Source organism: Prionailurus viverrinus, unplaced genomic scaffold, assembly GCF_022837055.1.
Source record: "Prionailurus viverrinus isolate Anna unplaced genomic scaffold, UM_Priviv_1.0 scaffold_39, whole genome shotgun sequence".
Classification (NCBI taxonomy): Eukaryota; Metazoa; Chordata; class Mammalia; order Carnivora; family Felidae; genus Prionailurus; species Prionailurus viverrinus.
In genome coordinates, this window is record NW_025927607.1 from 1904640 (window position 1) to 1917340 (window position 12701).

Here is a 12701-nt window from a genome sequence, read left to right on the forward strand (position 1 = left end):
ATAAGCCTATCACATCCCCCCACTATAGGTTGGACCCGGAGGGTGGGGAGCAGAGGAGTTTGTACTCTGGGCCACCAAAATTTTAGTGGTTTTTTTTTTTTCTTTTTTTCTTTTAATAAAGAAGCTCATTTCCATGGAATGGATTTACTAAATTTTCGTTACTCCCACTTTCCAGATAAAATTGCATACATTAGTTTCTTTCTTCCACATGTACATCCATGATGTAATAATTCAAAATTGCCATGCATTTGATCGCAGATCACTACTGAAAACTCCCCTTCCCCTGGCCACATTCCAAAATAAATAAACAACAAAAACCAACAACAACACGAATGTGTCTTCTGAGACTCCTCCATTCATTCAGGCAAGAGCCAGAGTTCAAGTGGTTTTTTGTTTTCTCCTCGGATAGTAACTGGACGGTGTTAAAGTCATGTAAGTGGTTTTTCCTTGAGTCTAAAGTACAACTACTTTGTAGTGGGGAAGTCATTTAGCCTCACTCGAACAAGGACTTTTTAACCAGAATGTTCCACTTGTATGCTTGCGTGATAGGGCTTGTCAAAGCAATGTCATTTCTGGTCCTCATGTCTTTTTCTGTTATCTGACAAGTAGGTGTGCAGTCTTCCAGGGGGAAGAGAAATAGAGTGGCCTTTTGGTGCGGGCTGGGACCCTCTCCTCCCTCCCCTGAAACTCCCCCCCTGCATGTTCTCCTGGTGGGCGCCTGACCTCACTTGTCTTCTCCCGTTGCTTTAAAAAATTTTTTTTTAATGTTTATTTTTGAGAGAGACAGGGACAGAATGCAAGTGGGGGAGGGGCAGAGAGCGAGGGAGACACAGAATCCGAAGCAGGCTCCAGGCTCCGAGCTGTCAGCACAGAGCCCGACGCGGGGCTTGAACTTGGGAACAGGGAGATCATGACCTGAGCCGAAGTCAGACGCTCCACCGACTGAGCCACCTGGGCGCCCCTCTCCCGGTGCTCTTAAAGCTGAGTTGTGTTCGCAGCTGGTTGTGTGCTGCTGTGGGAGGTGCTGTGTAAGTATCAGCAGGCAGCACTTCCTGAGCCCTGCGGTGGCCGCCTTGCTACATGTTTTCTGCAGACGTCTTCCCTAGCCCTTGCTGGAACCTTGTCCGGTTGCCTCCACGTACAGATGAAAGGGAAACTGAGGCTCAGAGAGGTCAGGGGACTTTCCCAAGCGCACACAGCCGGCAGGCAGTAGGGCCGGCTCAGACCCAGGCCTGCTGGCTCAGAGCTGCTGCTGAGAACCATTGCCAGTATATACAGTTTGCAGAGGCGCTGACTGGCCGCTGCTCAGCTGCTCTTGGCAGCCTCTGGGCTGAAGGACGTCTTTTTACTAAGGCAGCCTCTTAGGACACACGCCCTTGCTCCCGAATGCATGGTGAGACGTCCTCGTTGTATCCAACGTTTCGTTGCCCTTCCTGGTAGTTTTCAGACAGAAGAACTTTCAATGGGCTTTATTTTTCTAAATAAGGAAAAGACCAGTAGAAACGAAAGAGCTGCAGAAATTTCGATTTTTCTGTTTTCATCCTGCACTAACTTTGTAACTGTTATGGGTGTCAGCATCCTCCAGAAGCCTCCTTCCTGGGTGCTGTGGGCTTGCGCCCCACCCCACCCAGACAGACAGGCTCCCTGAGAATTGAAGTGATGTGGGGATGGTTGTAAATAGCCCTGAGCTGCCTGATGTAGGAGCCCTGGTGCTTCTGGTTGTCCTGCCTTCTTTTGAGAAGGAACAGTTCCAGTGTTTGTTTTTTTTTGGTTTTTTTTGGGTTTTTTTTATAAATTTTTTTTTCAACGTTTATTTATTTTTGGGAGAGAGAGAGACAGAGCATGAACGGGGGAGGGGCAGAGAGAGAGGGAGACACAGAATGGGAAACAGGCTCCAGGCTCTGAGCCATCATCAGCACAGAGCCCGACGCGGGGCTCGAACTCCCGGACCATGAGATCGTGACCTGGCTGAAGTCGGACGCTTAACCGACCGCGCCACCCAGGCGCCCCCAGTGTTTGGTTTTTAATGTTTATTTTTGAGAGAGAGGGACAGAGCATGAGCGGGGGAGGGACAGAGAGAGAGGGAGACACAGGATCCGAAGCTGGCTCCAGGCTCCGAGCTGTCAGCGCAGGGCCTGATGGGGGGCTCGAACCCATGAGATCATGACCTGAGCTGAAGTCAGACGCTCAACCAACTAAGCCACCCGGGTGCCCCCAATTTCAGTGTTTTGTGACACCTTAAAGACACGGGGTTTGCAGAGAAATCCGTGAGCAGAACAGGTGAAGGTGAAGGGAGTGGAGCCCTGGTGCACTGGCTGCAACGGGACGGCCACCAGGATGCTGTCACCTGCTAGTCCCACACTGTTATTTGTGGCCACACTGTATTTGTTATTTCTTTATTCCTTTGTAATTCCGGCATGATGAGGCTGTTAAAGGAAATAAATGTGAACATTCTCTCATCTCAGAAGAAAATACAGGAGGTGTTGGCAGCAAGAGGGGAAATGTATCTGCACGGAGGGTACCGTGCAACATCCTTCGTCATCGGCATCCGTATGAGTAGTTGCTGAACTCAAGAGGATGATGTGGAGTTTGAGTAAATGTTCCTCAAGTCACTGCTGTGGATAAAGTAACATGGATAATTTTGTTCCTGAATAATACCAGTTTGCTATTTTGGGCATGTGGGGTGCTTTTAAGAAGTTTATTACCCAGAAAAACAAAGTCAGGAGATTTCTGGTAGCAAAACGGGGAGAGAGAAGTGACCGTCTCTTAGTAGAAACAACTCACCCCTGGTGGAGAGAGAGACACGGTTCTAGAGACGGAGGAAGCTCCCAGAGATCACATAGTCTGATTCCTCCCACTCCCTGTGATGAGGGCTACTGTTCAAAAGTGATGTCCTTTCCAGAAACCACACTCGTAACTCTAGAGCACAAACAGGTGGGTGGGGGAAAGAGGTGATGGGCATTAGGAGGGCACTTGTGATGCATACTTGTGATGTATAGAAGTGTTGACTCACTGCACTGTACCCCTGAAACTAGAATTACACTACATGTTAATTACCCTGGAAGTAGGATAAGATAACGTAAATAAAGAAATATTGCATGATTAATACCAAAAAAAAAAAAAAGGCAACATACTTTGTCAGAGCCCATATACCTGGTAGACAGTCGAGCCAGGGGGGAAGGCTGGGGCTGGGTGTCTCTGCCTGCAAAAACCCAGAACCCTGCTGAGGAGCCCGTGCCCGGCCTGCGGAGAGGTGGCACCGAAGTTCTGGCCTTTTCCATCTGGTCCCCCGGTCCGGGCTCCTGGAGGCCCATGGCCCAGCCACCGCAGCCTTGCAAGGGAAAGGCTTCTCTGAAGGCTGATGTTTTATCGTAAAATTCCATGATCATTTTACAGAACCCATCGGAGTTGGTGTTTTAGATTACCAGGTAAATGTCAGTCTTTAACTTTCTGTCCTCCAAACCTTCAAGGAAAAATTGACAAAGTGTGTTTTGTTTAGTTTATGGCTCATGCAGCGGCCCCCAGACCCGTGCCCTTAACCTGTACCGGGGCTGTTAGGACAGTGTGGCCGTGCATTAGAGAGGTTCAGCTCCCCGGCTCCACACTGCATTTTATCAAAAACTGCGGTCCTCAACCCCCTTTTTGTAGCAAGTTTTTCACATCCTCACTGCTCACCTGAAATGAAGTCTGTAGGTAGTAAGATTTGGTACAGATCATCTCAAGTCAATGTAATGTTTTAACCATAGCGTTGAAATGAAAGCAAACGAAGGTAAATTGCGATAACAGAACGTGGATGTTGATCTAGAAACGCTCCGGCCCTGGTGTCCCAGAAGAAGGACGGAGCGGTCACACGTGTGCAGACCTGTGCCCACACCATAGCTGCGGGCAGACTGACACAGGCGTGCTCCGTCCCAGGTGGCGCACGTCGCTCCTGGTGGCTCGACGTTCCAGAATGGGCACCAGCTCTCCGAGCGGTCTGAACAAAGCCAAGTGTAGCCTTCCCTCAATTTTCATGCTGATCACATTCCTGGGATTTGCAGCGTAGGTTGAAACTGCACAAAACATACTTTGATTTTATGTGTCAGTTGGAATCCATTTGTAGATCCGAAACGGATAGAGTCGTTTTTTTCTGTCTGCCTGGATAGTCCGTGGGAAGGTTCTTCAAGGTGCAGTCCTGCCTGAGTGTGGGATGGTTCGCCTGCCATGGCCTGCCCCCTCCCCACTTTTTTTTGAGAGAGAAGAAGAGCACGTGTGTGTGTGTGTGTGTGTGTGTGTGTGTGTGTTTGCACACTTGCGCAGGGGAGGGGCAGAAGGAGAGAGAGAATCCCAAGCAGGCTCCACACTCACGTGGGGCTCGCCACGACCCTGGGATCATGACCCGAGCCGAAATCAAGAGGCGGTCGCTCAACCGACTGAGCCACCCAGGTGCCACCACCCTGCCCCTTAAATGCCATCAGTGCCTGCCTCCACTCACTGTGACCTCCCAACAACACGCCCCAAGTTCCCAAAATGCCCTCTGCAGGGTTGGCACCGCCCCCACTGATAACTGCCATGCCAAAGCATCTTCCCCTCCATGGTGATTGTAGTTACAGACATGTCCCTAAACGTAGGCCCCCTCTTTGGGGAAAAACATACAGTAATTGTGTAAGCAAGGGTTTGGGGAAGATGAGCATTTTTTTTTTTTTGACATGCACGTGACGGCTGAGGGACCCGGGGCGGTGGGTGCCTGGCACAGAGGCGACCTGAGCCTCAGTTGTGAGCTGCTGGCTGAGCACGTTCCCTTCCCTGTTGGCACCCCTGCGGGAGAGCGTGTCCCTAATCCCACCTGCTTGCTTTGAATAGCGACCCACCTTTAGAACCTACTGCACGTGAGGGGTTGGGAAAACAGAAGTTTCTGGCTGTTGCCACTTCCTGGAACAAAGGCCACTCTGGAGAGGGATTCTGCACAGCTGTCCACTCTCAACGGGAAATGTGCGCGACGTTAGAAGGCGCTTCCAAGCGGGCCTGTGTACGTGGCCTCCAGCAACTCGGGGGTTTCAGTCCTGCCCGTCAGGAGCTGCGTTCCTCTGTCCTGGGGAAGAATCGCATGGACAGAAGTGCTCTGCTGCTTTCTTTCTTTCTTTCTTTTTTTTTAAATTTTTTTAAATGTTTTTATTTTGGGGGGTGGGGGGTTGGAGGGACAGAGAGAGAGGGAGACACAGAATCGGAAGCAGGCTCCAGGCTCCGAGCTGTCAGCACAGAGCCCGACGCGGGGCTCGAACTCACAGACCGCGGGATCATGACCCGAGCCAAAGCCGGATGCTCAACCGACTGAGCCACCCAGGCGCCCCTAGTGAACTTTAAATACATCCTTAAACTTTCCCCGAGAGCTTATGAGCTATAGTTACATTATGTGGCCTGGAGGAAAAAAGTCTGTTTTTCAGTTGTGCTGGATTCTAAAGACTGATGGCCAAAGCGAATGTGTATAATCAGTGCTAAAGCTTCCTCCTAACTTTGGGATGCTGTTCAGCCGACAGACCGATCGCTTGTGTTTCTGCACAGCCTGTGCGGCTCATTTCCACTTTACGTCTGAGGAGACTAAGGAGGCGGCAGTTGCTGGGGTCCCCAAGGCCTGGGCCCTCTCCGTTGACCCCGGCAGTGTTCTAGCTGTGTGGCGAGTCCCCTCCCACACACCTGTTCTCGGATGGCTGCACCCAGCGTCACAGAGCACGCAGTCACCTCGCACGTCAGCAGCGTGCACGAGGGTGCCCTGGGCTCTGCACTGAGGCCGTGGCGGCCGGCTTCCGGCACCTTCACCCTGGTGCCTGTCCAGGCCCCAGGGCTTTCCTCGCGTAGCTGGAGGAAGTGAAGGAAGCGTGTCTCGGTCCCCTTTCTCAAGCTGGCCCCAGAGTTGTGGTTCATGAACCCCTTCCCGCTCCCACGTAGGGTTCTAGAAGCCCTGGGAGGGCCCGCAGAGTCCAAGAGCGGAATAAGAACATTTCCCGTGACTGCAGGATGAGACGGCTTGGGAGACCGAATTCCACACTGTGCTCGAATCCCAGGAAAGCCTGGAAGCTCGGGATGCGTACACACAGAGCCGGGCTTCCCTGTAGCAGCTCAAGGCTCTGCAAGGGACGCAGTCGCCCTCCTCCCCCGCCAGCTCCTGCTCTCAGCCCTTCTGTTCTAGCGGGTACTCCTTATGTCCCCGGACCTCGAGGGTCATCCATCATGCGGCGTCCTCCAGGTGGTTAAATGGGGAGGAGCCACGAGAGCCTTAGAGCCCCCAGGTGCCACTGGAATTGGGGTGCAAGCTGTTGGGGGACGGGGTGTGGCAGCATCTCTGCCCCGACCCCCAGCCCGGCTGCAGGAAGGTGAGGTTGCCGGGGCGCAGGGCATTTGGGAGCCTCTCTGCCGAGGCCTGCCTCCTCCCTCCTCGTCCTCCTCACGTCCCCGCGCAGGACTTCTCTTTACAGTTGTCCTCAGCCTCAGACCGCAGCTGAGGGGGGCTGTCCCTGAGCTCCCGCCGCACCTTGGGATGACGCATCCGTCACGGCCTGGACCGTCTGATGCCCCGAGCAGGAGGCCTGTCGCGGTGTCAGCCCAGAACGGGTGCGTCTGGCTCTTCCCCCGCCTCCCTCTGTGTCCTGCTCAGTGGACTCTGCTTCTGCTCTGTGGCCCGCTGTGGGACCGGAGCCCGTCGGGGCTGTCGCCGTGGCGTAGTGACCCCGCCCTACAGGATCCTGCTTTCCCCCCGGACTTCACCTGCTCCCCAGCCCGGCCAGGCCCGTGCTGCGGGGACAGGGCTAGCGGGGGAGAAGCGTCCCCCACCACCACCCGTGCGCCCCTGCGGCCAGCCCCGGGCTGGGGGCCTCTGTGGCTGCGGGGACCCCACTGGGAGACCCAGGGCGTGCGGGCCATTTGTTAGGAGGCCTGGGGTCAGGCCCATGCCGCTCTGTGTGCGCAGCATCTCCCCCGCTGTACGCGACACCGTGGCGACGGAGGGCCGTCGTGTCTGCGGTAAAATAAACCGTGAACGCGGAACTTCGAAGGGTTCAGCCTTTTAGAATTATTCTAAGGCCACTGTGGCGATGAGTGGAGGCTTCTGACCGTCTCCGTCATCGGAGGGCGCCTCACTTTAAAACCTAGCATCTCAGGGGGCCTGGGGGGCTCAGTGGAGCGTGCGACCCTTCATCTCGGGGTTGAGTTAGAGCCCCATGCCGGTTGTAGAGATTACTAAACAAAGAGAATCTTTAGACGAACGAAACACGGTCAGTAAAGCTCCGTCTGTGGGGTTCCCAGCCAGGGCAGGGGGCCCCTGGGGGCCAGGGCACTTGCATTCCGGCCAGGAGCCTGGATCTCATCCCGTGCCTGGCTGGATCAGCTCTCCCCTGCCCTGCCCCCGACCCTGCAGGGGCCTCCGGGAGCAGAGGGGGAGCCTGGCTGGGGGAGCGACAGGGGTTTCCAGCAACAGAACCAGGGCCACCTTCCAGCAGCAGTGAGCAGGGTTTGGGTTTGGGGGCTCCTTCATTACCTTCCTTCCTCTCTCCCTCTGCCTGCCTCCCCCCTTTCTTCCTTCCTTTAAAACGTTTGCTATTTATTCTGAAAGCTGTCAAACACAGAAGGGATGACAGAAAGCAGAGGTCCTTCTCACACTTGAGCAAGTGCCTGCGCCCCTCCCCCCCCCCCCCCCCCCCCCCCCGTCCCCCACCAGGGACATGCTGATTCTCCCCCAAGAGCATCTGGGTGGGGTGATTCTGCATCTCTAACTGTTCCCAGGTGTGCTGAGGGGTGGGGGGCATGCTGTGACAGCTAGGTCCCACCAGCCAGCCCCAGCACTTGTCAGCTCACAGCCATTTAGACCCCGCCCACTTCCCCCCCAGCTCCTCTCCTTATTAGAAGGCAAGGCCTAGGGAGAGCTTATCATTTCTTCTTAAAGGCTTTAGTATGTTTCGCAACAAAGACACAGTGGGGTACAAGAGGAGGCTTGGGGCCCAGAGCTCCGCCTTTTCTGGAGCCCTACCCCCCACCCCCCGGGGGGCGGGAGCTGAGGGCTTGGTACCCTTTTCCTGTTGCCTCCTGTAGGAAGGGAAGAGGGCAGGCCAGGACCCAGGAGGAAGGGCCTGCTGCTGCCCTAGCAGGTCCCAGAAGGAGCTTGGTCCCAGGCCAATCGGTGGAGCATCCGAGGAGCTCCCCAGGAGCTGAGGGTGATTGAACAGACCCCTCGCCCCTCGCTGGGCAGTGTGTGAACTCCCGTTTTCCAAGCTTGCTGTTTTGAAGCCCTGTGTGGTTTGTACCTCTCCACCTTGCCACTCCTTCCCCCATCACCAAACCCCCCCCCCCCCCGCCCCCCGGGCCTGGCTTTCTCCTCCGGAGACTGGGGACCCACCCTGCAGCCTGAAGGCCCTGCTCTGGCTGTGTCTGAAGGTGTTACCAGGTTGGGTGGCCCTGGCTGGCGATCACCAGTAGCCGCGGTCCCCACAAGTGGAGAGCAGAAGTGAAAGTAAGTGTTTGGAAACTCTCATGCAGTCAGACGTAGCTGTGAGTTTGTGTTTCACAAAAGCGTGGGTGGTGATGGGTTTGTCCTGAACCACAGAAGCATTGGCCTGAGGCCCACGGAGCCCTAGACCTGTTGCCTGGAGGGGGGCAGGTGGGAGGCAGCACTGGGCCTCACAGGAGAGGTTGGAGGGGAATGAATTCTCGTTTCCTTATCATTGTGGCAGACCATAGCTGTCCTGTGTTTTGTGTTCATTTAATGACTTGATCATATCACATATTTTCTCTGGAGACTTTGCACTGATCGTTTGAGTGATCGTGGTCTCTTGGGCTGTGGGTCAGGCTCTTGAGTGTTCTTGGAAATGTCAGCGTTTTTAGGATGAATCATGTTGTCAAATCCCTACGATTTTTCGTTCAGGCATCTCAGGCCAGGGTCAGGGTTGTGATGTTGATTGCAGTTCTGTGCTCACAAAGTTGGCTGTGCCGAGGTTTTGGGACTACTTTAAATGTTGGCCCGTATGTCTGTGGGTTTTTAATTAGCCGATTCCCAGAAGCAAGCATGGCTGTGACCACTTCCTGTGCCATGGACGTCTTGCTTCCCACGTACGAGTCCCACGAGGATCCTGGGAGATGGAGCTGTGCCTGCGGCGGCCGTTGCCAGGACATGAGATTGTACCGAATTACGTATTTACCTCCTTTCTAAATTCTAAACCGAGGTAGACTGAAGGGCACCTGGGTGGCTCAGTCATTTGAGTGTCCGACTCCTGATTTTGGCTCAGGTCATGAGCTCATGGTCATGAGATCAAACCCCGCATCAGGCTCTGCACTGAGTGTGGAGGCTGCTTGGAATTCTCTCTCTCCCTCTCTCTGCCCCTTCCCTGCTTGCTCTCTCTTTCTCTCTCAAAACAAATAAAAAGTTTAAAAAAAAAAAACAATACTATTTTTAAAATGTAGATTGACTACAGTCGCTGTGTCTTTGAGGTTGGCCGGGGCGTCCTCAAGAGGAATTTACTGCATAACTTGGTTCATTCAAATGCGTCCCTGTCATCCCAAGCCCAGGTCCCTCAAGTTGGGGGCTGGTGGCTTTCAGTGCCATTATCCTCACGGCTGGGACGGACTTCCTGGGCTGGACATGAGGGCCCCCACGGGTGGGTGGGCCATGACAGGAGCCTTTTCCTGGGTGGGGGGAGGCCCCCAGGACTAGCAGCTGTGGTCTGACGGGATATGGTACTGGAGGCCTGTCCATCCGGCAGGGCGGCCACTCCAGGCATCGGGTCTGTCCACGTAGGTGGGCTCTTCAGGGATCTTCGGCCCGGTCCCAAGCAGACCAGGACCAAAGGTGGGCGGGATGGGGGTGCGCGACCCCTCGGGTCAGAGACACGAGCACCGTGAGAGTAGGAGTCATCTGAGACCCCACCTCCCCGTCCTCGTTATCTGTCGCCTCATAGCAAATACTCACACACCTGAACTAGCACACGTGTCTCATCTCGGCGTCTCGGGTCAGAAGCCGTAAGCGGAGGACTCTTGATTGCAGCTCAGGTCCTGATCTCACAGTTCATGAGCTCAAGCCCCACGTCGGCTCCGCACTGACAGTGTGTGGAGCCTGCTTCTGATTCTCTCTCTCCCTCTCCCTGGCCCTCCCGCGCCCACACTCGCTATCTCTAAAATAAATCAACCTGAAAAAAAAAAAAAAAAAAGAAGTCCGGGCTCAGCTTACTGGGTCCCGCGCTCAGGGTTAGGGTTAGTCATTTCTGGAGCCTGAGGTCCTCTCGAGCTCACATGGCTGTGGGCAGAATCTAGCTCCTTGGTGTTGCAAAACCAAGCTTCCCGTTTTCCTACCGGTTGTCAGCCAGCTGGGGGTCCCTCTCGGCTCCTAGAGCTCACCTGCAGGTCCTTGTCATGTGACCCCTCCCGGGCCCTGTCACACATGCCAGCTTGAGAGTCCGTCTGACTTCCAGTCCCTCTTTTAAACTTTTTTTTTTACCATTTTATTTTTGAAAGAGAGAGACAGAGCATGAGCAGGGGAGGGGCAGAGAGAGAGGGAGACACAGAATATGAAGCAGGCTCCAGGCTCTGAGCCATCAGCCCAGAGCCCGACGCAGGGCTCGAACTCACGGACCGCGAGATCATGACCTGAGCCGAAGTCGGACACCCGACCGACTGAGCCCCCCAGGCACCCCCGCCCCAGTCCCTCTTTTAAAGGTCTCATCCGATTAGGTGAGGCCCACCCAGGATAATCTATCTTTTGATTAACTCTTGAGTCAGCTGATAAGGAACCTTAATTACTTTTGCATTTCTCTTTGCCATGTGATGTAACCCGGTCACAGCACGGGCGTCCGTCACTCTTGCAGTGTGGCTCACTCTCAAGGGGAGAGGATTATGTGGGAGTCTCAGGGACCCCCGAGGATTGGGCCTGCCATACTCCTCTCGGCCTGTGTGCCCCTGCAGCCCTCTTCCCTCTGTCCCCTTTCTTGCTTCTCACATTCCCACTCTGCCCCTCCCCTTCTCCCTCCCCCATGACCTCCCTTCTCTTTTCCCCGATCCCCTCCCCTGTTCCTCCCACCCGAGCTGAGGCCATAGCTGTCTGGTCTGTGCCGGCTTAGACAGGGAGCCAGCAGGCAGGGAGCCCACGCCTCCCCCCAGGAAGACAGGGAGGCAGGCTGCACTCAGTGTGAACCTCGCCCTCTTGCTGGCCCGGCCCTGCGCTACGGCATCACAGCATGGCCGGATATCTGTCAAGTGAACCCCCACCCCTCCCCTTAAGCTTTGCCGGATCTTTTTATAGACCCCGAGCGCCCCTTCACACGGTGTAATGTGGTTTACAGAATTGAAAATGGCCCCAAGGTATCAAAGTTCTGAGGCTGCTGTGATTTTTGATGCCCCTGACTTGAGGGACCTGGGCTGGGACTGATAAAGGAACCATGAGAATGAACCAAGTTAGAACAGATTCCTTATGAGGACACACACCGGCTGACCTCTGACAGATCAGTGGTGGTCAGTTTTCAACTTAGATGAGCACTTGGACAGAAGATGCATTTGCAATTCAGTACAAGTGTGGCGGGGGGGGGGGGACACCGCCCCCCGACGTGAGCCTGGTCCTTTGAGAGAAGCTGGACAGTGACCCTTGGGCCCCCTCCTGCTTGCTGGCCCCACACCACACCAGAAGTACTTGGCCGTCTGTCCTGGCCCTGCTTTAACGTCTGAAACCGTATCTACACAACTGTCGGTGGAAGAATTACAAGTGTATCCGCCCCCCCCCCCCCCAAATTAAGTGGAAAGAAGGTGGGTTGTGTTTGGCCCCAAAAAGCCTGCATGGTGCACCTGCACCAGTTACCTGACCAGCCCTCCACTGTATCAGCTGACGTGGTGCATAAACGTGACATTTGTAAAATTGGGAAGCAGTGTTCAAGTGGCAGGTTCCATGGCGGTGGACAGCCCATCAGCCAGAAACACTCTGCCACCATCTCGGTTCTCTCGATAAAAAAGACGGGCTTCCCGGCACTGCAGGTGGCCACGGGGAGCTGAGGCCAGCAGGGTGCCCTGAGAGCTGACCAGACGGGAGTTCTGGAAAGCAGCAGTCCGGAGTCCCAGCCCCTGGAGACCGGTCTGGCAGCCTCTCCAGGCCTCCGCTTCCTGTTCTGTAAAGGGAGGGGTTGAGCCGGTGGCCTGTGGCCATGCCCAGCTCTAATGTTTGTTTCCTGCAATGGTGTGTCAGAGCTCCAGAGGAAGGCACACTGCCCAGCCCTGCCGCTTTCGCGCTGTGCGACCTTGGTTAAGTTACCCTCTCTGTGCCAGTCTCCTCATCTGTAAACCGGGGATGGTAACAGTATCTACCTAACGGCACTGTTGCAAGGAGCATACGGCATGACACAAAAAGCCCTTAGAACAGCATCCACTCGGCGTTTAGCAAGGGCTCCGTAAATGGTAGGCATCCTTGTTACTGTAACTATTGCTGCTGTCCCTCCCGATGACCCTTAACTCTTGTCAGTTTGCAGTGTGTTCCTGTATGTTTATTAAGCCCTGAACAAAGTCTCTTGCAACATCCTCGTCGTTAACGGTGGGAAGGAGGCGCTGGTCTGTCTGCTGATAAAACTCGTGTCTGTTTCAGGCGGAGGCGAGGCTGGCTGCGAAGCGCGCGGCCCGCGCGGAGGCCCGAGAGATCCGAATGAAGGAGCTGGAGCGACAGCAGAAAGAGGTAACGCGGCTCCATTATTTATTTTAGGGAGAGT

At 54.8% G+C, this 12701-nt stretch overlaps 1 protein-coding gene across 40 annotated transcripts in view; it reads left to right on the forward strand.

Annotated features, from left to right (window-relative positions):
• The window catches only part of LRRFIP1 (LRR binding FLII interacting protein 1), a 141540-nt gene that overhangs the window by 60214 nt on the left and 68625 nt on the right, over window positions 1–12701 (forward strand). For 37 of the 40 annotated variants that reach the window (XM_047846516.1, XM_047846522.1, XM_047846519.1 and 34 more), the window contains exon 2: window positions 12581–12667. In XM_047846516.1, the coding sequence (XP_047702472.1) occupies window positions 12581–12667 (87 nt within the window). Of the gene's footprint in view, window positions 1–12247; window positions 12397–12580; window positions 12668–12701 lie in introns of those variants that run through there. The other 3 variants (XM_047846486.1, XM_047846497.1, XM_047846514.1) reach the window with 3 other exon arrangements.